This window comes from Thunnus thynnus, chromosome 11 (genome assembly GCF_963924715.1).
Source record: "Thunnus thynnus chromosome 11, fThuThy2.1, whole genome shotgun sequence".
Classification (NCBI taxonomy): Eukaryota; Metazoa; Chordata; class Actinopteri; order Scombriformes; family Scombridae; genus Thunnus; species Thunnus thynnus.
In genome coordinates this window covers 2,367,336-2,391,112 of record NC_089527.1, presented here as the reverse complement: position 1 = coordinate 2,391,112, position 23,777 = coordinate 2,367,336, and the positions used below count along the sequence as shown (strand labels likewise).

Genomic DNA, 23,777 nt, shown 5'->3' with positions numbered 1-23,777 from the left:
AGTGAAATATCAGTAAATCCATAAGAGGAAACTGTGAATTTGCCCAAATCTGCCTCTTAACTTTCATCATAACATCATTCATTGCATTGTCTGACTGATCTCTGATTTATAAAGGTTGTTTTTGCTGAAAAAAAAATGTACAAACAATTTTAATATAAAAGTCTTCATGCTGTTGTGTGACTTTACATGTTCTTGTTTGTTTGTTTGTTTTTGTGAAACATGTAAAGGTGTACAAACTTTTCACTCTTTAACTTTCATCCCATCTTCCATCTTTCCATCACACACTGACTAACTTCCAGTCATGTCGGCATTTCACAGTTTTCAAAGTCTGTTGTCTTGTAGGTTTTGAACAGTAAACCCTGTAGCTTTAGCATGAAATTTAAAGGACCAGTGTGTAAGATTTAGGGGGATCTACTGACAGAAATATAGGCAGAAATGGAATATAACATTCATAAGTATATTTTAATGAGTGTATAATCACCTGAAAATACGAACACTTGTGTTTTCGTTAGCTTCGAATGAGCCTTTATATCTACAGAGGGAGGGAGTCCTCTTCCACGGAGCCCGCCATGTTGCACCACCATGTTTCTACAGTAGCCCACAATGGACAAACCAAACACTGACTCTAGCGAGGGCCTTTTGCATTTTTTGCAACCTCACCACTATATGCCACTAAATCCTACACACTGGTCCTATGAACAGCTATTACAACCAAACTTCAGTCTGTGTGAAGCCTGACATCTGCCGATGAAAAGAGGTTGTTGACCAGTTTAAAACCAGGCAATGTCACCAGCTGTTTGCAGGCAACGCAACTTGATTTGTACAGACATTTAATATAAAAGATAAACTCACATAAGTTACATAAACTTCACATAAGACACTGAGGATAAATTTTAAAAGCAGGTTTGGGGTTCAGTTCATTTGTAATAGCTCTGGTTATTCTGCCAAGTCTTATGGAGTTGCAAAATAGAACAAAGGCCAACATTCATGTGAACAAAAAAACGGCATAAAAATATATTCAGACATAAAAATGACAGCTCCACCTACCTCTCATGAGATCTGTCCTTATTTGTCTGAATGTTCAGCCTGTTTTTTTGTCGACACGACTGTTTGCCTGATGTAGACCTTGCAGGTCTAAAGGTTCTCTGAGACAACAGGGCAGTGACTTTATTAAACTGTGAAATGACGTCATGGGTTTTTGTCACTGTGCACACAGTTCACTCACCATTGTTGTTTTTTGTCACTTTTGTGATCGTCACACTTCAGTCGAGTATGAGAGCTGGACAGAAGAGACAGTAACACAACAAGTGCCCACAACCAAAGGTATCCGATCACAGTAACCAACAGGACGGACATCGGTTACCTGTCTGTTAATACCTGTGTGTGTTTTTGTGTGTTTGAGCCGCTTTTAACCATGGCTCTCTCTTAATGTTTGTCTCTGTTTCTGAGGTTTAATGTTTGTGTTTTTTTCCTTTCTTTCAACCTTTTTTCTTTTGTTTATTTGTTTGTTTGTAATCGTTCTTCATCTGTGTTTACTTTTTTGTTTACCAAAATAACCTCTCCTGGTTTTGCAGTCTGAGGCAATTTTTTGGCTTCTACTTAACTCCTAAAAACTTTTTTAGTTTTGTTCTAGCATGGGTAATTATTTTGTTTTCCAGCACAAGGGTTATAATTGTCCTTTGCATACAGTTTCACCTCTGGTTAGTCTACAGATTGCCTGGTAAATTGTAAATTTTGAGTCTTTCAACAGGTTTTTTCTTACTATTTCTATGTGAAATTAAACATATCCTATGTATGTATAAATGTATGTATCATTAGCATGACACAAAGCACTGATTCTTTGGTGTAGGACTGATTAAGAGACTCAAACACATGTTGAATCTGATGTTTCTGAGTTACAAGCCGTAATTCATACATATAATGAGCCATGGCTTGGAACACTGCAGTAACATGGACATCAGAAAGTTTTTGCTTTCTGACAGTGACAATGATTCTGAAAGTTTTCCTGTTTTCCTCCTTCAGCTGCCAGAGTTCCCATTGAGGAGACAGTGGAGACCAAGAAAGTTGAAATGAGAGAAGCAATTCCTACAAAAGGTACCGCAGACATGACCGTCTTCCTGCTGCAGCTCAGCGCTCTGTCCTGCAAAAGAAACCCACTCACAAACTTGTTCATCTGTCCTTTGCTACTAAAATTGTGTTCAGCTTCTTCATTCCTGTTTTTGTTTGATTCTTTTAGTCTTTTATTTCTTATTTGGGCTACAGATAGACTTGTCATTACATTATCTACTGTAGTTGCCTTTTCTTTTGTCAGTCCTGTCTTTTGCCAAGCTTCTCTGCTTCACGCTCAAATGCACAGCATCTTCCCATTGATGCTAACATACTCAGTGTCTTTTTAAGTCCCCGAAGCTGAGAAGAAGCCTGAAGAGAAGCCGACAGCTGTGAAGGAGCCATCACCACCGAAAGGTACCAACATACCTCCAATGTTGCCATGTACCACTTTGATAACTTCATCTATGACTTTCCATGTTGTTTACTCCTTTAAAATAGCTCCCATGTATTTAGTGTAATTGTGTTTGTGAGTTCTTTTGTTCCTGGATGTTTTTATCTTGCTAAAATTTACGTGATTGTACTGAACTTTTGAAGTACCAGAGGCCAAAAAGCCCGTGGAGGAAAAGGTTCCTGTTGTTTCAGTCCCAGAGAAGAAGGAAGTTCCTGCTCCCAAAGGTAGAGATGTCTGATTTCTAACATCTCTCTACGTAATATGTTCCATCCGTGCTGATGACACCGTCCTTTTGTGGACTGTTCTGTTATGATTTGGTTTGAACTGTGTTTACATTCTCCGTTTCTTTCATCACCTTGTTTTCTTTGATTTACTGGTTTACAATGTGTTTGAATGTATCTTAAAAGAACCAGAGGAGGTTAAGAAGCCTGTGGCTGCTCCCTCTCCCCCTGCCGAGACGCCCAAGGTGCCAACTAAAGGTACTTTTCACTCTCTTCTTCCTGTTGATTGACATGTTAACCAGAATCTACAGTAGCAGCTTATCTGTGTTCAGCGCTACGTAGCTTTTCACCTCTTGATGTCTGTCTCGTCTGGATTTTATTCTATTTTCTGATTTCATCTTACTCTGTTTGTACTGTTTTATACATAATACTGTCACCAATTTCGCTCTTCATCAGTGTGTGTCTCCTTGTTAAGTGCCATCTTACTCTTTTGAACGCCTCTTGAATACTCTTAGATTTTACCACAACTTTATGCTAATGTTAGCTAATGTTTGTGTTACTTACCTGAAGATGAGCCCAAGCCTCAGGTACCAGCAGAGCCTAAAAAAGTGGCACCTGCAGCTAAGCCTGAGCCTGAGCCCAAGCCCAAAGTGAAAGCAGAACCTGAACCAAAGCCTAAGCCCACACCAGCTCCCAAAGCAGAACCTGAAGGTAAACCAGCGCCAAAGGTCGAACCAGAGCCTGAAACGAAGCCAGCAGCGGTAAAGAAGCCGGTGACACCACCATCCAAAGGTATTTCCTGTCTTGTTTGGATTTTTAGGACTGTTTTAAGTCTAATAGGATGTTTGTCTTTACTGTGTTTGCTTAGCTTCAAATGTGGAAGCAAATCTTTGATTATCTGTTTGTCCTGACTCTCTCTGTTCATATCTAAACCGATCTGAATGTTGCTTTAAGTCCCCGAAGAGGCAGCAAAACCAGAGTCAGCAAAGGTCAAGCCAGAACCAGAAGCCCGAAAACCAAAACCAGAACCAGAAAAACTAAAACCAGAAGTCCATAAACCTGAACCTGCCGTCACCAAGCCAGAACCATCTGTTCCAAAACCAGAACCAGCAGTGAAAAAAGCTGAAGCTGAAGTGAAGCCTGCGGTGCCAAAACCAGAACCTGCAAAGACCAAACCAGAACCATCACCTGAACCAAAGGAACCTCCAAAGAAAGGTATACGGCATCTCTGGTTGAGATGCAGCTCTGGAGTTTTTCTTAATCTTCTTAACTCCGCCTTTCAACTTTAATGTGTCTGGAGTGATTTTCTATGAGTGCTAATTCATCTTTTCTGTGTTTGATTTTGTTTAGATGTTTGTACAAGCAAACTCCTTAAATCTTTAACCATCCTGCTGGCCTTTAATGTATCTCCAACTCTTATTGTCTCTAATGTCAGTGTTTTAGTGTGGGTTTTGTTGTGTTTGTCTCATTTATTTACTTCTTGCTTTGAGCCACAAAACTACAAAACACCCAGGCTCATTTTACTTCCTTCACTTCTTGTGTCTTTTTTAACTTGCGCCAAATTACATTCATAGAAGCGTAATGATTTTAAACATATTTATATATTTTAGTGTCTGACAAACGTGTTTTTTTAAAGTGCCAGAAGCACCAACAAAGAAGAAGGTGGTTGCACCTCCACCTCCAGTCCTACAAAAGGTGGAGAAAGAGGGGGATGCACCGCAGGAGAAACCTATAGCAGCTAAAGGTACCTAAAGTTCAGTTGGCTGTCAATCATCCAAAGCTCCTCGTACTAAAATCTTAAACTCATCTTAAACTCTTTTGGGTTATGTTGAGTGTTTGTCTAGTGTCTAACCTCTGGCTCACAGATTCCTTACAATGGGGCTGCACGTCCTCTGTGTCACTTTTTTGTTGAGTTTTTCTTGTTTTGCACTCGATAGAGTGTTGGATTTTGGGGTTTTCTTCCACTTTAATTCATTGTAAGACTTCTAATCTATGTGAATGGTGCTCTTTAAAGTTCCTGTCGAGAAAAAAGTACCCGAGCCTCCAAAAGCAGTCAAGAAACCAGAACCTGCTGTTGTTCCTCCCAAAGAAGAGCCAACAAAGAAAGAGAAAGGTACTTTAATGTTTGTGACGGATCTTTCACTCTTTGTTTTTTGAACCTCTGTTTGTTTTTTTCATGTTGGTCTGTTCATGTTTTAAACAAGCAGGGTTATGTTATTCAAATTACTATGATACATTTAAATTATATTTTACACTTTTCCTCTCCTATCTCTCTGCTGACTGACTGCAATAACCCCAGACTGTACCAGTGTAATGTTGATTGGCTACAGCCTGGTTCAGCAGTCTATCTGTGAAACTTCAAACTAAACTCTATATTCAAATTTGTGCGAAGATTATTGGCCAACCTGTGGCACACTTTTCAAGTAGCTCACAGCAAGAGCATGCTCAGACTTGCAAACAGCATCTCTTCCGACTCCTTGTATGTTTTAAATGGAGAATACCAACTTCTGCCCTCTAAAAGGCAATTTAGTGTCCCTAAATTTAAATGCGATGGACTGAAGAATTTTTAGAATCTTTAATTCATCAGTCTATCCTGTTGCTAAACAGGATAAACCAACAAAATCAGACCAACAAAATTAAAATCTATCTGGTGCATTACCATATAATTTCCAGATCCCATTCCTGCTCTCCAGATAATGAGTCATTTATATTTTAATGTCCCCTTTTTAAATTACCCTCAGGGTTAATTTTTAGCTAAACAACTGATAAGGCTCTAACAATAGTTAAATCATCAGTTGTTTGTGTTGTGGCTGCAATCAACACTAGCAGCACCTTAGCACAGTCTGGTTAAAAAAGGTAAATTTTAGGAAAGCATTCCCTGTTTTGTTTAAAACATTCTTGTTTGTGCGCTAGCACATTTTTCTATTCTTTATAGTCATATCTTTTGCATGTTCTTGTGTCAAACCTTCTTAAAGCTTTGAAGCCCAAACTCATACCTGAAGAGGTCCGTGAGCCTGAAAAAGTACCTCAGAAGGTGTTTGATGAGGTGGTTGTGTCGGAGCCTGAACCCGAGAGGCTGCCTGATAAAATGCCTGAAATAGTACCTGAGAGGAGGCCTCCAGGGAAAGCTGAGGTGAAAGAAAAGATCTCTGAGAAGGTACCATCACCTGAGAGAAAAGTGGAGGAAATTCCAAAGACGCTTCCAGAAGAAGTACCAGAGAAGGTTAAAGTTAAACCCCCAGAGGAAAAAGTACCAGAGAAGGTTAAAGTTAAACCCCCAGAGGAAAAAGTACCAGAGAAGCCTGTAAAGGTTCCTCAGAAAAAGACTAAGGAAGAGAGGATTCCTGAAAAAAAGCTTCCTGTAGAGGAAGTGAAACCTGAAAGAGTATCTAAGAAACCAAAAGAGATGATCTCTGCAGATAAACCAGTTCCTACAAAGACCCCTGAGAAGGTTTCTGAAGCTAAACCTAAACGAGAGGTAGAAGAAATTCTTCCAAAAGGTACAGGCAGACCTCAACTCTTTCTCTCTTTGTATCTTCTTCATGCATGCGAACCGTCGGCAACAGTCCAGTTACAGAACTCAGTCATCTGCTGTATATCTGAACACAGACTCAAAAAAATGAAATATTTTACTCCAAATAACAATTGTAGGCAAATTTATCAGATTCACCCATGACACATGCATACAGCGAAGGGGCTGAAGGCTTGAAGTGAACAAAGTAGTTCCACCAATGAGGTTAATGTAGGATATTATTAAAAATGATTGTAATATAAATTATTTTGATTAAATAATAATAATAATTAATAGTTCTTGTTGTATACTATATTATTTTACACTATTACACTATTTGTTAAAACCACATTGCATAGAAATTACCATACTTTAGTCCTCTGTTAGTCGTATTATCAAAAAAGACATCGTGGCAGAAAGCAGTTTGAAGATTTGTTACTTTGGGGCCATCTGGTGGTCGGCTCAAGAATGACACTGTGGATCATTAAAATTCTGCAGACAGCGACTTTAAATTGATTGAAACATCCTTAGGTTATAAAAAGTACTAGATGTACAAGAACAAAGAATGATTCAGGACAGACATTAACTGTACCCATAACTTTAACTTTACCCATATGCTGTTTTTTTTGGGGGGGTTGGGTTTTTTTTTTCATAATTGTTCAAATTATGAAAGCTGGATTGAATCTCTCTTGTGAACTTGTTTTGTAGTTTTACTTTTAGTTTACTTTTTACTCAGCAACAACAGTGTAAAACCTGTCATGTAAACTGGAAAATATTATCAAAATATTTTAGTTGCATTAATCCAAAATGTGCAGAATTTTAGAATTTCTGACTTTGACGTCCTCTATTGTTGGTATTGAAAAAGATACTGTAGACAAGAGAAATGCACACTGCTGTCGAGTTATTTTTCTAAAGGCAAAAACATCAGAATAATATGAAGATGATGTAATCACATTACAATTCTGTACACAGTGCTTTAAGACATCACAACAGACATAATTTCACCTTCAAACAAAACTGAGTCAAACTGTTGACTAATTAGACTGATGTATGAACAGAAAAGTTTCATTTTTTTGAGTCTACAGTACATGTTATATGTGATAGTGAATCGGCACAGCGTCATAATGTTGTATGAAATCAGTCTGTCACTGTACAGGCCCGTGCCCTCTAGAGAGTAACGACCACAGATGACTAGACGCGCTGGTCCTTGGCTAGTGGGTTGACCCTTTGGCTGATTGGTTAGCAGAGTCATCCGTGGTCTGGGAGACTGGGGTTCGAGACCCAGTGTGGGAACCCTCCTTCGCTACAAAGTATAAATGAAAAAAAGCAAATTGAAAACAAACTGAACTGTTGCCACCTCTTGAAAGGGTTTCGTAATATGTTACATTCCTCTTTGATGTCTTAAGGTGTGTTGTGTTTTGTGTTATGTAATGTATCGTGGTTATGTCTGTGTGTTAACTGTGTAAATTCTCTTCTTTTAAAATCTTCTACACCAACGTGGGTTAAAAACTGATTCTTTAAAAGCAATAGAAACTAAGAAGATTGAGAAGATTCTTTCTACAGAGATTGAACAAGAGAAAAAAGTCTCTTCTCCAGAAAAAGGTACCGACCATCTGAAAACATGATGGAGTACTTTAACCACATCGTAACTCTTGATGATAATACACAACAGGTGGATTATCACCTCAAACATTAGCCCTTTAATCTGTGTTGTCTCTTTCTAACACTGATGCTTGTCTTTGTGTTTTGTCGTCACCTCTTGGCGCCGCTACATGACGCCTCTTCTTCAACACCTCTTAAAACTTCCAGCAGCTACGGGTCTTGTCAAGATCGAGCAAAGGAAAGGAGCTCAGAAGATACAGGAAGTTTCTTACTGGACCGAGAAAGCGTCTCCCATGGAGGAGGTGTGGGAGCAAGAAGTATTGGTGGAAGAACACACCGAAGTGTTTTACGACGATGAAGTGGCTCCTGAGGACGAGACGATCATATTGTCATCAGAAGTAGATGGCTTAAGTACAGCTGAAAGGCCAAGCCCAAGAGATAAAAAGTCAGAACTGAGAGGTGAGATATCTGTTACTGACACTTCAAGGAGGAAGGAAACCAGGGTGATGAAACAGAGAGTTGTCCCAAAAACAAAAGAAACTACAGTTTTAGTTCAGGAAACTGTATCTGAGAAAGGTAGGGAAGATAAACCTACAAAGGAAAAAACTGAAGAGGAGTTTTTTGTCAGGATAGCTGAGTCGCCAACAGAGGAAGTTATAGATGAAAGGAAAGACAGCACATCAGTCAGACATCGGCAGGTTACTGAGCAACAAACAACTGTTACAGTCAAAAAGGGAAGAGACAGAACCATTAAAACAGAAAGCAAAGACAGAGCAGAAAGAGAGCAGGAAGTAACAAAAACTCAAGAAACTTCTTCAATCAAAGAAATAGAGTTAGCTAAAGATGCAGATAAAATCAAACCTTCCCCAATTATGATTAGCACAGAAGCCAGAAAACAAACTCAAAAACTGCAAATGGAAGGAAAAGCTTTGACAGAGGAATCAATCGATCATGATGTGGAGGTGATATCAGCTATTCCAGACGAGAAATACAGCAGAACTGAGGAAATTACAGTCGAGCGGAGAGAAGTCACAATTAAAGACCAATCAATAAAAGTTATTCCAACTAAAGAAACAAGGAAACAGGAGGAAACTCAAATTAAACCACCAGTCATCCCAGACTTCAAAAAAGATGAAAGTACTGCACCAGGAAAAGTGTCAGCAAAAAAACATGAGCTGGGTGAAAAGAAACAAGAGAAGGTTAAATCTGATGAGATAACTGAAAAACCAAAACCTAAATTAGAAGTTACTACCAAATCTAAAGCCGAAGTCAAACCAAAAGAGTCAGTAACAGATATTGAGCTTCAGAAGCCAAAACTGATCGAAAAGGAGACCGAGTCCGCAAAATATGACTCAGAATACAAGAAGAAAGAAGAATCCAAAGAAGTCCCTGTTCAGGGAGGTGATACTGAAAGGAGAAAAGAACAAGAAACAAGTCTTTTAGTCGAGGACATGGTTCAGACAAAACCTTCAATACCCTCAAAACCAGAGGAGAAGAAAAGGATTTCCCTGAAAGCAGCTTCCAGAGGTAACGAGAGAAAATCTAACATCATCATCATCATTTTCATCTTTAACTTTTTCATATGACTCCATGTTTGGGTGCAGTCTTTGCTCTTTTTCATCCAAAATCTTGAAAAACCACATTTTAGCCTAAGTCTACGATTTTCACCTTACTTCTAAACATCTCTTCTTCAATTCACATTTTTTTGTTCATTGTGTTCCCCATCGTCATCATGTCACTTTGTTTTTGTATTTTTTTAAAAGGGTTCTTTTTTTTTATCCCTTTATGGTTTAAAGGCTGTCTTTCTCATACTTCTTTCCTTCTTTTAAATATTAATATCTTGCATTAAACCGAAACTGATTATTCTTTAAAGAAACAGAAGCCAAGGCCGAGACGATTCCCACACCCGTTCCTGGTGCTACGTCTCCTGGAACACAAGTTGAGATAAAAGGAAAAAGACCTGAGAGAGGTACAAGTGTAGCACATGTCCTTGTTCTCCGTGATGATAAATACACCACAGGTTGATAAGCAGCTCCTCTTACTTATTATTACTGTGTTTGTCTGGTTTAACTCCAAATGTTTGTGTCTGTGTTGTTTTTTTCCTAATCTCTTGGCACTGCTCTATGGTGCTTTCTCTTCACAACTCTTAAAATCTTCCATCATCAAGCGGCTGAGAAAAGAGTAGAAACTCAGAAGATCCTGAAAGGTTATGTATCAGAGGAAGTATCCTCTGCAGAGAAGGTCATGGAACAAGAAGAAGAAGTTGTTGAAGAAAAGGACAACAAAGAAATCATTGGCAAATCTATCAAATCTTTGCTGCACAAAGAGATTTTAAGTACAATGCAAGAACCTGATGAAGAATCTGAAATAAGTGGTGAGAAATCTGTCACTAATGGTTCAATGATACTGGGCGTTAAAACAGGAGTCATCCCAAAAACAAAAGAAATGGTCAAAACTAAAAAAGGTGTGATATTTCAGGATAAACCTACCGAACAAAAATCTCAAGTCGAAGAGTTTTCTGTCAGAAAAATAGATTCTCCAACAGTAAGCGTAAAAATAAAAGACATTACAAAAGCTACTAAAGACAAAGAGGAAGCTTCTAGAAAAGAAAAAACAAAAGATGAGAGTCCAGAAATTTTAGTCAAAGCTGTTTCTGATCAAAGACAGAAGGAGACCTGTGAGGCAGACTCTGAAAAGAAGGAAGGTATTATCACACAGGGGTTCAAAGAAAAACCTAAATCACCAGTTGAGTTACTCAGTATGACAGACAGTAAGCCTTTAGCAAAAGACAATCTCCAGAGGAAACTAAAGCACACTGAGCAGGAAGAGAAACCTGAAAATATTGAAATCACCTCGAAGACACAACAAATTGATTCTTCAGAGCTTGTTGAACAAACAGAGGAGGTATCTTCCAAACTTAGAATTGTCAAATCTGTGGAGGCAGATGAAAAGCCGCATGTTACTGAAGACATCCATACAAAGACAGAAGTTACTGCAAAACCCAAGTCTGCCAAACAGAAAACATTAGCTGAGAAACCAGTCAGACCAGAAATAGGTTCACAATCCAGTCAGTCATCAGAGTCACAATGTAAGGAAGGTGAATTTGCTGTAACAGAGAAGAAACTTTTGAAAAATGTGTCACATGTGGATGAAACTAAAGTTGAAGAAATTCAGTCAGGAGTTTCTAAAGACATACCAAAGAAAGAAAAGGACAAAGTTGATTCTTTAAAAAAGAAACCAGCTACACAGGAACCAAAAGAACCTGAATTAGACATCACAAATAAAGAATTACAGTGGGAAGAGATTCCTGAAAAATTAACTAGAACCGAGGAACATTTTAGAGAAAGTGAGGAACTACCTGATGAATTAAGACAGTCAAAGGAGGTCTTTAAAAAGAAAATACAACCATTGATACAAAAAGAAGAGACTGTAGAAAAAACAGGAGACTTTGACAGCTTTCAGTCGAAGGCAGTCATGGTCAAAGAAAAAGAGATAAAACAGTCAGAACAGGGAAGGACAGAAGGAAAAGCCTCAGATATACCTGTGATGGAGGTAACACCAATCAAAGAAATCTTGCCTTCTGAAAAACTGCCAAAGTCAACCAGGGAGCTTCAACCTGAATCCATCCGCTCTAAAGTAGTTACACTTAAAGACAAACTAGTCAAAATCAGTCCTATGGAGGGAACAACAGAGATGAAACCCAATAGAGAGGACACTGTTAGTAAAAGAGACATCCCTTCTACAAAGCCTATTCATTCAAAAGAAAGAGAACAGGCATTAAAAGAAAGCAAAGATGTAGACTTTAAAGTCCAACCAGAGACGGTTACAGCTGAAGACATGCAACAAACAATTCCTCTGAAGGAAGTGATAAAGACAAGACAGGAACAAACTGAAAGAAAAGCATCAACTCCTGTTTTGGAAGAAACATACATAAAATCATCAACAGAGCAAGAAGCTCCCAAGAGAGGAGTGTCCAAAAAGGAAAAAGGACAAACGTTTGCCAAAACTGAAGAGTGTGCTGTTAAAGATGTTCCATCAAAACTGAACACAAGAAAAGACCCAACATCAAAAACTGAAAAAGGAAAAGAAGCTATTTTGTTAGAAGCAACACCTCAAATAAAAGAAGTACCACTGAAAGATAATATTACAGTTGAAGTTCAGTCAGAAGTCAGAGAGGACAAAGTTGACAAATTAACACCCACTGAAGAGAAGAAAACAAAGACGAAGCAAAGTATGAGAACGTCTTCTATTAAGGAAAAAGAAAAGCAAGAGGCCATTTCCCAAAAGAAAGAGGTAGCTCAGAAACAGAAGCTGATTAAAGGTGAAGTTGAAGATTTCCAGTCAGAGGTAGTCAGAATTACAGACAAAACTGTTGATGTCACTCCCAGTAAAGTAAAACAGGCAACAACAGAAGAGCAAGATGAAATTTCTCCAACTGGAGTGAGGGCACTATCAAAAGAGGAAAAAATTGAAAGAAAGTCTTCAGTGGAAAGTAAACAACTATTAGCAACAGAAAGAGCACAAACAACATTTGACACTGAAATTAAACAGGGAAAAGTCCAATCAAAGACAGTCACAGCTGAGGACAAACTTTCAAAAGTTGCTAAAACTGAGAAACTGAGAAAGCAAGAACAGCTTGAAAGACAGGCACCAGTTGTAGATTTAACAGAAGAAACGCCTAAAGAGTCACAAACAGAGAAAAAACTGAAGCTAGCCAAACCTGAAGAGGCTGCTATAGAGTCAATACAATCAGATGTTACCACAGTTAAAGACAAATATTCTAAAGTTCTAATGATCAAAGATACAACAGAAACCCAAAGAAAGCCCTCAGTTACAGATGTAGGGGAGATAAATGATCAATTTCAATCAACAATTGCAGAAGATGTTTCCAAAAAGCAGCCAACAGCTAAAGAAAATATAAGACAGAGTGCATCAAGTAAAGAAGCAATTACTGAGCCAGAGGTGATTTCTCCAAAGAAAGAGGAAGTAATGCAAGGAAAAAGCCAGATGTTACAGAAGAAACCCAAAAAGGGTTTAAGTACACCTGTGAGTGTGGTAGATGATGCTGAAAAACATGAAAAAATTAAAGAATACCTCACAGAGCTTGCAACAGCTGACACAGAAATTGATACAACACAGAAGGAATCAGTATCTCCACAAGAACCAGCACCAAAAATGACCAAACCTCAAGATATTTTAGTGGAACAAGACCAGCTAAAGATCAGTACTGTAAAAGATAAAACTTTTAAAGTTAGTCCTCTTAAACAGACCAAACCAACACAAGAACAAATGGAAAGAAAGGTTTCACTCACACCTGCGATGGAGGAAACTTCTAAAGATTTTGAAATAGAAGCTGTTCCTGAAAAACATGTACAAATCAAAGAAGCTGACTTTGCACAAGCTGATAAGGAAAATGATGTGTCAGAGGATGTATCTACTATATCTCCGAAGGAATTACTATCCCAGAAAGAGAGACGTCAAAAGTTAGCCAAAGCTAAAGAGGTTGCAGACAAAAAGATTCCATCAAAGTTTGTCACAGTCAAGGATAAAACTGGCAAAGTGACTCCCACTAAACATAGGACACCTGAAGAGCCTGCTAAAATGGAAGAAATTATCACAGAGCATGCAGCAATTGACAAGGATATCAATACGACAGAGAACAAATCAGTATCTCTACAGGAAGCACAACAGAAATTTACCAAACCTCAACAGATTACGGTGGAACAACACCAACTTAGGGTCAGTACAGTAAAAGATACAACTTTTAAAGTTACATCTCTTAAAGAGACAAAATCAACACAAGAACAAATGGAAAGAAAGGTTTCACTCGCACCCATGATGGAGGCAACTTCTAAAGATTTTAAAGTAGAAGCTATTCCTGAAAAACATGTACAAATCAAAGAAGCTGAGTTTGCACAAGCTGATAAGGAAAATTATGTGTCAGAGGATATATCTCCAAAGGAATTACCATCCCAGAAGGAGAGACAAGAAAGGTTAGCCAAAACTAAACAGTTTACAGACAAAGAAATCCCCTCAGAATTTGTCAAAGTTGAGGATAAAACTGAAAAAGTGACTTCCATTAAAGATGGGACACCAAAAGCACCCAAACAGCAAATAAAAAGGAAAGTTTCAGATAAGCTAGACACAACATACACAAAGTCTTTGGAAGAGCAAGATACTCGAAAAAAAATTGATGGAACAGAAAAAACAGGAAACGAGGAAATTGCTAAGCCTGAACTCAGTTCCTCAAATGAGGAAACACCAAAGATAAAGAAACTACAAAAGTTACCAAAGACTGTAGATATAATTGATGAAAAATTCCAGAGAGTGGTTGTTCCAATTATTGACAAAAAAAGCCAAATACCTCCTGCTGAAGAGAAGAAAACCAAACAGGAACAGGAGCAATTGCTGAGGGTAGATACTGCCAAGGAAACTGTACCTGAAGAAACCATCAAAGGTGACACACCAGAGCTGGTTTGTCCAAAGGTAGATAAGAAAGAGGAAAGGCCAAAGTCAGCCAAATCTAAAAAGATTTCAGTTGAAGTACTCCAGGCCAGGACAGTCAGGGTTTCAGATGAATATGGTAGTGTTACTCCCTATGAAGCAACAGAAATTAAACAGGAACAAGTCAAAAGAAAGACTTCAGTGTTACCTCTGATGGAAGAGGCAGCTGGAAAACCTGTGATATTGAAAGATAAAGATTTTCCACAACAGACTATTTCATCTGATGGCAAAGATATTACTTCCGGAAAAGAAAAAGAGATTGCAGTAGAAGAAATCAGCTCAAACTCAGTCCCAGTTAAAGGTAAAACAGACAAGGTGGCTCCCATTGAAAAGAAAACACTAAAAAGACAGGATCAAATTGACAGCATGGCCTCAGAGGCAACTGAAGCTAATGTTACCTTTGCAAAGTCTTTGGTCGAAGAGGATGCTCCAGAAAAATATGCTGCAACTAAAAGAACTGTTGAAGTAACAGGAAAGGAGGACATCAGTCACTTTAAAAGGATTCCTCAAAAGAAGGTCAGAAAGTCAGAAAGAGATGCAGAGAAAGACAAAACTGACAAATTTGCTCAGATTGAAGAGAAGAAAACAAGACAGGAACAAACTGAGACAAAAGTGGCAGTTACACCTGAGATGGAAATAACAGCAGAGAAGCCAGATCATATTTCTCAAGAAAAATTAGTTGAAACTCACAAGAGAACAGTACAAGCAATCAAAGACAAAACTGTAAAGACAAAACCAACAAGGAAGGAAGAAGGTAGAAGAAATGATTCAGTTACACCATCTAAAGAATGGACAGCTGAAGAGATCCAGTCCCAGACATTCACAGTCAAAGATGAATATGGTTGTGTTACTCCATTTGAAGTGACAGAAACAAAACACAAAAGAGTTGAAAGAAAGTTTTCAGTGTCACCTTTGATAGAGGCTACCTCTGAAAAAATACTGACAGTAAAAGATGCAGCTGTTCAAACAGATTCTTCCGAAAATATCACAGTTGAACAAGTCCAATCAAAGGCAAACATAATTAGAGATAAACCAGAGAAAGTCGAAGTTACACAGCCTTTGATAGAGCAAGAATATCAAGAACAACTAACCATTTCGGACAAAACCTCCACAGTTCTTTCAGCTGAAGAGATGAAAACCAGAAAGAAACAAACAGAAACAAAGGCAGCAGTTTACCCTGAAATGGAGTTAACAAAAACAGAGATACTAATGAAAAAAGATGCTCTCAAGGCAAGAGATGAGTCAGAACACATTTCACAGGTAGGAAGGAAGGAGAGGAAGGAAACAACCAAAACAGAAAAAAGGCAGAAGTCTGACAAAACATCAGAGATTCTAGATGAGGACACCCATTTCAAGAAATCCCTAAAAGAGAAAGAACAGAGGTCAGGCAAAGATGCGAAAACCACTGTGATAGAAATCCAATCCAAGACAGTCACAGTAAAAGATGAATATGGTAGTGTTGCGCCATTTGAAGTAAATGAAGCAAAACAGGAAAAAGTTGAAAGAAAGTTTTCAGTGGCACCTGTGATGGAGGTTGCATCTGAAAAATCTCAGATACTGAAAGATGGAGATGTTATTTCAGACACTCTTCAAAGATTTGTTATACCAGACAAGCTAGTTAAAGACATTGCATCAAGACAAGAGGACATTTATGAGCAAAGGGATGTTTCTCTAAAGAGGAATGAGGAGAAAGGTGAGATGTTATCTGAAACAGAAAACATTATAGATCAACAGATCAAGTCAAAAATAGACTTAGTTAAAGATAAAACAGAGAAAGTAAGTCACGTTAAAGAGAAAATGCCTGATAGAAAGAAACAACGGGATAGAAAGACCACATTTGCAACTGAACCAGAAGTAACATATCGACATACTTTGGTGGAGCAAGACACTCCAGAAAACCTTACTTTAATGGACAAAAGCACCATAATTCTTCCAGTTGAACACATGAAATCCAGACCAAAACTAACTGAAACAAAAGCAGCAGTTTCTCCTGCAACAGAGGTAACAGACACTGCGATCAAAGTCACTCAGTCAAAGAAATCAGAATCAGAAGAAGAACAGAAGTTAGGCAAAGGTGCAAAAACTACAGTTGAAGAAATCCAGTCCAAGACAGTAACAGTTAAAGATGAGTACAGTAGTGTTGCACCATTTGAAGCAACAGAAACAAAACAGGAACAAGTTGACAGAACAGTTTTAGCACCTGTGATGCAGGTTGCATCTGAAAAACATCTAATAGCTGAATATGAAGATGTTAAATCAGGCACCCTCCAAAGACTTATTATACCTGACAAGCAAGTAAAAGACATTGCATCAAGGAAAGAGAATGTTTATACATCTGGTGAGGTTTCCCATGTAAGACATTCACAAAGTCCAGATTCCTCTAAGGAAAGTGTGCAAATTGTTTTCCAAAAACAAGAGATTATAGATAAAGATATTCAGTCAAAGGAACTCACAAATCAATTTGAAACTGACAAAACAAAACAGAAACAACAAAAGGCAGAGGTGACAGCTGCTGCTAACCTAAAGACTCAAGAAACTTTAACAGGAGAAAGTGCTAAAACAGACTCAGTTGTCACAAAGCATGAGGAGGTTAAATATGACAGTACATCTCCAAAGAAACCAGACTCCCTGAAAAACCAAGGACAGGTTACAGTTGAAGGCATTCAGTCCAGAACAGACACAGTTAAGGATGTTCTTCACAGTGTTACTACAACTGCAGAATTGAAGCAAGAACAAATAGAAAGAAAGTCTTCAAGGACGCCTGTAATGGATGTTGCATATGAGAAACCATTGATTATGAGAGAAGGAGAGACTATATTAGATACTCCACAAAGGTATATAACACCTGACGATCTAGTAAAAGACACTACAAAAAGAAAAAAGGAGACTTACATGTTAGAGAACATCTCTTTAAAGAAAGACAAAGCCACAAAAGATAACAGTCAGAGGTTAGATCAAACTGAAGAAGTTCAAGAAAGCAAGTCGAAGGTTGAAATACTTGGTGACAAAACCACCACAGTGACTCCATTTGAAAGACATAAAACCAGACCAGACTTTGCCACTATAGAATTACTGCCAGGCGAAGATATTTCTGAAAAATACACCTATACTCAAATAGAGTTTCCAAAACAGACTTTACATGAAACCAATAAATCTGATTTTACAGTAGAAGAAATTAAATCAAAGATAGTCACAGTTAAAGATAAAACAGCTAAAGTTAGTCCTATTGAAGGAACAAGAATGAAGCAGGAACACATTGAAAGCAGAGCTGCAGTAACACCTGCAACTGAGGTGACATCTAAAGAAATGCTGATTGCAGACAATGAGCCAGAAAAATATACCAGAAAAGAACAAACTCTCAAGGACAGCGCCACAACAAAAGAGGAAAAGAGGACAACTATATCTGCTAAAATGGACATTAAAGATGAACACATTAAAGGAGAAGCGTTAGTTACACCCACAAAAATAATTGAGGAAATGCATCCATCTCAAGAGATAATCGAGAAAGAAAAATACAAACCTGCAACAGAGTTCAACAGAGAGACAAAATCTTATATTGATATGGTGCCCACAGTCAGAGAACCTTCAGTAACAGATAAAACCAAGCCAAATATTATTGAGAAAAAGACTCCTGACTACAAAACAGACTCTTATCCAGAATACGGGGGACGTGCCACTAAGAAATGGGAATCAGAAGTCGAACAGTCTCATCTGGAAGTAGACGTCAGATATATCCCTCTCCAGGAAGTTGAAACCATAAGCAGAAAGAAGGGAGAAGCTCAAGGGCTTCAGTCCATCAAACAAACGAAGGTTTTGTCTTTGGAACCAGTAGGGAAGGAAAATGTCTCCCTTCAAGAATCTTCCAGAGGTATAAAGGGAAAAATGTTATGTGTCACCGAGCACGTGTTTTTGATCTGAGCACCAAACATTGTTGTGCACCTCTTCGTTTTCATACCCTTAAGGATGTCAGTGTCATATTTCATCATTTCAAGAGGATATCCATGTCATATCACCCATTTTGTTCGGGCACAAAATGTATTCTTGCTCATTGTGAAGAACCGTCATGCTATCGACTGAGACAGTCTCTTTTGATTTTTGTCACCACCACACCTCTTTTTTTTATCTACCACAGATTGATGTTGTATGTTAAGTTTTTCTAATTCTTTGTTTGTTGTGTTTGTTATGTTTCACTGAACCCGTGTTTATTGAGAAATGTTTTGCACAGATGAGGTAAGGAATGTTTTTGTAGAAACATCTTGGCAAAACAGCCTTGCCTCTTCAAACTGTGTTCCAATCTGTCTGTTTTCATTGTAGATTTTTGTGTTCTGTCTGTGTTATTTGTCCTTGCATGGTCAATGCTTACCACATCAATCTTAGAGAGGTCCTGATTGTCTTATAATTTCATTTCCAAGTTCCTGTGAAGGAGAAGGAGTCGCCACTACAAGTCAAAGAGCAACTAGTAAAGACAACTACTCCTGAAGAAGGTACCCAACTTCTCTTTTGAATGTGTTTTGGTGTTTATATCTGTTTGTTTCTGTGTGAGGTTTTCTTAAGGCATTCATAAAAGAATGTCACTCTTGAGCAAATATAAATCTTTCAGACTTTTTCCTGAAGAAATACAAGACATTACCATTAGTACCAGGTGGTTATGAACACAAAATAGTAATAAGAATAATCTTCAGCATCTTTTTGGTCTCAAGCTCATAGAGGTAGAAAGCAGAGTGTGTGCAGAGCTTTCTGTTGAATTCCCTGTATACCTTGTACTTGAAGAGAGCAAACCACAGGCTGCTGTAAAACTTCAAGAAGTTGTCAAAAGGCCTGATGTCACTGACAAGACAGAGAAGTTGGAGAAAAAAGTGACTCCAAAAGAAGAAATAAAGCCAGGTACCCAGACAAGAATCCTTAAAGAATTGATACCAACTCTGTGTGTGTTTTAGTGATACTTTGAAATACTTCAATTTCCTCTTTTATAATTGAAGTGACCAAGTATCAGCCTGTTGAGAAGACTGAAGAACCAACCAAGACGGAAGAAGAAAAACCAATCATAGTTGAGAAGATAGAAGATAGTAAAGGTATCTGAAAGACTGAGAAGGAAACAAACTCTTTGTTTGGGGTTCAGTCCTTTTCATCTTATGTACATCTTATTTAATCACTGCAAATGTTCACTGTTTGTTGAGTCGTCAGTCTGTCTTATCCGGGTCGATAAGACCTTTAGTAGTAGTACAGTCTCTAGCTGTGTTGTTGCATTGTCTTTTCATGTTGTCTGTCCTGTTTGTCATCTTTAATTAACTCTACCCTGAATCCAACACAAGCATGCCCCATTGGTCATTGACAGAACTTAGCTTTATACCACCTCTTTATCTTTACCTATTCCTCATTATCCAGCTAAATCATGTGGTATTGGACTACTTTGCTTTGTGTCATCCGAATTCTGATTCAGATTATTTGTTTCTGAATGTGTTTTATGACAACTTCTCACAGATTCTTAAGGTCTTCCCATTTTTTTAATCAGTTGATTGCTGTTCATGACAGATTAGATAGCCTGATTAACAACTTTTTGAACTATACTTTTGTATTAGATGAAACCAAGGGACCTGTCCAAGCACCGGGAGGAGTCAAGAAAGGTAGGAGCAACGATTACCACTTACTCTACTTCACTACATACAGGGCACAGCACATTGCAGGATGTCATAAATAAATATACGCCCCCTGACTCGCGCCCAGTAGCATCCCCAGATCTAAAAAGTTGCTGGTACACTGTTGGGAGTTTACCACTAATTAGCTCTTTTAAGTTTATTACATACATATCAAAGCAAACACTCTGCAAAACACTTTAAAGTTAATAATTTTATATTGATATAGACATGTTTTCTGTAGTAACTGTTTTCTGTGAAAGTCTTCTCGTGTTGGTCCTCCTTTATGTCTCTTTTGTTTTTGTTACTGTTGTCATGTAATGTTAAGTTGTTTAAGAATTATCTTTTTTATTTTCTTTGTATTTATACTTCACTCATTTTCTAAGTGTTGAGTTTGTGTTTGTACAAAATGCAATGTCAGTTAATTGTTAACAAGTAATGTCAAACCTTTGCTGCCTCAGAAATGATGGTTCTGCACAAAAAAGGTAAAATTCAGTTGGAAGAGGCTGAGACATTTGAGATTCCCACCTTGAAGAAAACAACCAGGATCATGAAGGAAGTGGAAGAGGAGCAGGAGATTATCAAACTGAAGAAGATTCCATCAGTTTCACCTAAAGAGGCTGAAGAAGAAGAAAAACCTCAGAAGGTCACCAAGACCACAGTGTTTCATGTTGAGGAGATAGTGCACAAAGAAGAGGTTGTCGAGATGTCAGTTGCCACCAGGAGACCTGCAGAAGAGAGGAAACCTCGAGAGAAAACAGATGTGGTGAAAAAGCCAGAAATCATAAAGCCTAAAGACAAGGAACAGAAAGAAGCTCCTAAAGATGCATGGACCCGCCAGAAAGGCATCCCCAAGGATGAGAAACCACAAGATAAGATTTATCTGAAGAAAACTCCCAAAGCCTTACAGGAGGAGGAACCTGCACAACCTAGTGCAGCCTTGAAGAAAGTGAAAAAATTGCCTTCAGATGAAGCAGAACCAGAAGTAGTCAAACTCAAACCATTTGAGAAGCCTATTAAATCAGCTGAGGAGCCCGAGAAAGATGAAAAGGAGAGGCCAGACAGGGATGCTGTACCTTTCCAGAAGGGAGAGAGGATCCCCAGAGAGGTGGAAACTAAAGAACCTCCAAAGAAACCTGAGAAAGCTCCTGCAGAGGAAAAGGAGCCACCAGCCAAGGTGCTGAAACCAGTAGATAAAAAGAAAACTCCAGAGAAAGAGCCTGATGAGGTGAAAGCACCAACCAAGGTGAAGAAAATCTCACCACTAGAGCAAGAGATTGAGAGCGTGAAGCTGAAGCCCTTCTCCAGGCCTTCCAAAGAGGCTGCAGAGCCTGAGAAGAAACCACCAGAGGAGAAAGAAAGGAAGCCAACAGATGACCTGCACCGTCGCCGCACAAGTCCAGATGAAAAACTGAAAGAACGAGAGCCTGAAGTCAGACCGAAGAAACCTGAGATCCCTGAGGCTCCTGAGAAGAAGCCAGAGAAGCCAAAGGAAGCTGACGCAATTCCTGCAGAGAAGACAGTGTCTCATGTTCCAGCTTCTGTTAAGAAACCTGAGAAGGTTCCTGAGGAGCCCAAACCTCTGCAGATAAAGAAGGGAGTTACACCAAAGGTGAAGGAAGAAAAGGAAGAAGTGGTTTTGAAGCCTGTGGAGCAGCTCAAGAAGGTTGAGTTGAAAAAGACACCATCTCCCAAGGTTGCGAAGCTGAAAGAAGCAGAGACAGTCCCAGTTGAGAGGAAGCTGAGTGTTGATAAACTGAAAAAGATTCCTAAAACTGTTACACCAAAAGACTCTATTGAAGCTGTCATTCTCAAAAAAGTCCCAAGGAAGCCTTCACCAGAGGAGGAGAAAGTTGTAGAATCAGCAAAGCCTGGTAAAGGAAAGATTCCCCTAGTGAAGGAAGTTTCTCCTGGTGCAGTGCAAATAAAGAAGGTTGCCACCCAGCCGGAGGAGGAAGTGTTTAAAGAAGAGTCTGAGGCTGAGGAAGAGACTAAACAGGGGGAGGAAGAGGTCTGGGGCTGGGAGCTGGTTCCCCAGGAGAGTTATGGTTCTGAAGACTGGGAAGGTGAAGGAGAGGAAGGTGCTCTGGAGGTTCCAGGGGTGACCAGGAGAGGTGAGATGGTGGTGGCCCCAACGTGTTGGGTGGTGACTTGGAAAACCCCCCCCTTCATGCCTTGAATAATATCCACCCATTCCCACCATCATGCCTGCACTTAAATCGTCTTTACCTCATCATATCTTAAGTGTGACGCGATTTACACCATCTTTCTCTTGTACTTATGTTAATTACCATTCCTGTCTGGTCATATTCATTGCTTTATGTCATTTCTGTTGTGTCATTTGTGTGTCTACCGTTCTGATATCATTTCATTCCTGTCAGTCCAACATGTGTTTTCCCCACTCATGCCATCTTTACATTTCTGTTTGTCATTCCATGTCTTCATTGTGTTAAAGCTTCATCACTGTAATGTCTTAATTATACATTATTCATCCATTTGTGTTGTCTACATTGTTTAACACCATTGCGTTCTATTCATTCTCATTATTTCATATATTTACCATCATCATCACTTCATATTTCCTTGTTCATTGAAGTGGACATTACATTCTCCTGGCACTGCCATGTTTATGAAGACAGATTAACATATGATTACATTGTGTGCAGCAAATTCATTTAAACTGTTTCTGAACAGAGGGTCAACCAGCAGAGGAAGCAGGAAGAGGTAGAGGTAGAGGGATGAAAGGTAAGTCTTTGTCTTAATAATTCAATTAATTAGGAATTCTCAGCAAAGATGATGCCAGATAATCTATCTTGAAATTTAAATGTGAATTGATTTTTTGTCTTCAATTTGTATTTCAGCCAAGCAGACCCCGTCCCCTGGAGAAGGCAGGGGCCGTGGTTTGAAACCTGGTGGGAGAGGTCCAACACCCCCAGAAGACCCCTTCGGAGGATTCAAACTTAAAGCTGTGCCTCTGAAGTTCACCAAGAAGCTTAAGGACATTGTGTTGAAGGAGGCCGAGTCTATCGGCTCTGCTGCTGTGTTTGAATGTGAGGTCTCGCCTTCCACTGCCATCACTTCATGGATGAAAGATGGCAGCAACCTGCGTGAGAGCCCCAAGCACAAGTTCACCTCTGATGGTAAAGATCGCAAGTTGAACATTATTGATGTCCAGCTGTCTGACACTGGTGAATATACTTGTGTGGCCAAGAATGCTGGCAAGGAAATATCATGCTCAGCCAAGCTCATTGTTGAAGGTATGTATATCTTTTTTCAGGGCTAAAAATAACACCAAAGATACTAAAGCTTTGTACTAGATCTTCTTGGTGTCATGGGACCAGACATAGAATCTCTTGTGAGCCTATGTAAGCCTTCGTCAGATTGCTCATCATGTTATCATCTTCCCACAGAGCTACCTGTGAAATGGATCAAAGAGCTGGAGGAGGAGACTTCAGCTTTGAACGGTCAGCCTGTGTATATGACCTGTGAGTTGAACAAAGAGAGAGAGGTGATATGGAAGAAAAACGGTGAGGTGCTGAAGAAAAAAGCCGGCAAGATTCAGATCAATATTATTGGTATGCAGCACGCTGTGACCATCCAGAAAAGCTCTGATGAGGACGCTGGTGCCTACTCATGTGAAGTGTCTGGCCAGGAGGATGTAAAGACCTCAACAAATGTCAAAGTGATTGGTAAGCAGCAGAAGATATTGTACATGTCCCTAAACACAGTCGCACACATCAATACCAATGCTTCCTGAAGAAATATTCAGTACATTGGAGTGGATTAGGGCAGAAATTGTGTTTGTT

General features: G+C 38.9%; 3 protein-coding genes across 3 annotated transcripts in view; all 3 read left to right on the top strand.

Moving 5' to 3' along the window:
- ttn.2 (titin, tandem duplicate 2) overlaps positions 1 to 23,777 on the top strand; it is a 252,950-nt gene that overhangs the window by 104,462 nt on the left and 124,711 nt on the right. Inside the window, exons 88-103 of the mRNA XM_067602773.1 lie at positions 1,267 to 1,323; positions 2,023 to 2,094; positions 2,398 to 2,463; positions 2,644 to 2,724; positions 2,908 to 2,979; positions 3,292 to 3,513; positions 3,676 to 3,936; positions 4,358 to 4,465; positions 4,736 to 4,834; positions 18,751 to 18,822; positions 19,109 to 19,222; positions 19,318 to 19,410; positions 19,918 to 19,962; positions 22,666 to 22,716; positions 22,833 to 23,228; positions 23,382 to 23,660. Coding sequence (XP_067458874.1) covers positions 1,267 to 1,323; positions 2,023 to 2,094; positions 2,398 to 2,463; positions 2,644 to 2,724; positions 2,908 to 2,979; positions 3,292 to 3,513; positions 3,676 to 3,936; positions 4,358 to 4,465; positions 4,736 to 4,834; positions 18,751 to 18,822; positions 19,109 to 19,222; positions 19,318 to 19,410; positions 19,918 to 19,962; positions 22,666 to 22,716; positions 22,833 to 23,228; positions 23,382 to 23,660 — 2,088 coding nt within the window. The remainder of the gene's footprint in view (positions 1 to 1,266; positions 1,324 to 2,022; positions 2,095 to 2,397; positions 2,464 to 2,643; positions 2,725 to 2,907; positions 2,980 to 3,291; positions 3,514 to 3,675; positions 3,937 to 4,357; positions 4,466 to 4,735; positions 4,835 to 18,750; positions 18,823 to 19,108; positions 19,223 to 19,317; positions 19,411 to 19,917; positions 19,963 to 22,665; positions 22,717 to 22,832; positions 23,229 to 23,381; positions 23,661 to 23,777) is intronic.
- LOC137192176 (titin-like) lies at positions 5,035 to 18,256 on the top strand. The gene is made up of 4 exons (XM_067602687.1): positions 5,035 to 5,071; positions 5,697 to 6,221; positions 8,042 to 8,293; positions 10,002 to 18,256. Exons 1-4 carry the CDS (start codon positions 5,035 to 5,037, stop codon positions 18,254 to 18,256), a joined length of 9,069 nt encoding a protein of 3,022 aa, XP_067458788.1.
- LOC137192244 (uncharacterized) lies at positions 19,975 to 22,659 on the top strand. Its single transcript, XM_067602780.1, has one exon. The coding sequence runs from the start codon at positions 20,435 to 20,437 to the stop codon at positions 22,148 to 22,150; it is 1,716 nt and encodes a 571-aa protein (XP_067458881.1). The 5' UTR covers positions 19,975 to 20,434; the 3' UTR covers positions 22,151 to 22,659.

Bases quoted from the DNA above. Each gene is read 5' to 3' on its own strand.
- LOC137192176 (XM_067602687.1), top strand. From the start codon at position 5,035: ATGTTGATTGGCTACAGCCTGGTTCAGCAGTCTATCT. The intron at 6,222-8,041 runs GTACAGGCAGAC...TAAAACTTCCAG, and splicing joins AGAAGAAATTCTTCCAAAAG to CAGCTACGGGTCTTGTCAAG. The intron at 8,294-10,001 runs GTGAGATATCTG...TCCATCATCAAG, and splicing joins TAAAAAGTCAGAACTGAGAG to CGGCTGAGAAAAGAGTAGAA.
- LOC137192244 (XM_067602780.1), top strand. From the start codon at position 20,435: ATGATGGTTCTGCACAAAAAAGGTAAAATTCAGTTGGAAGAGGCTGAG.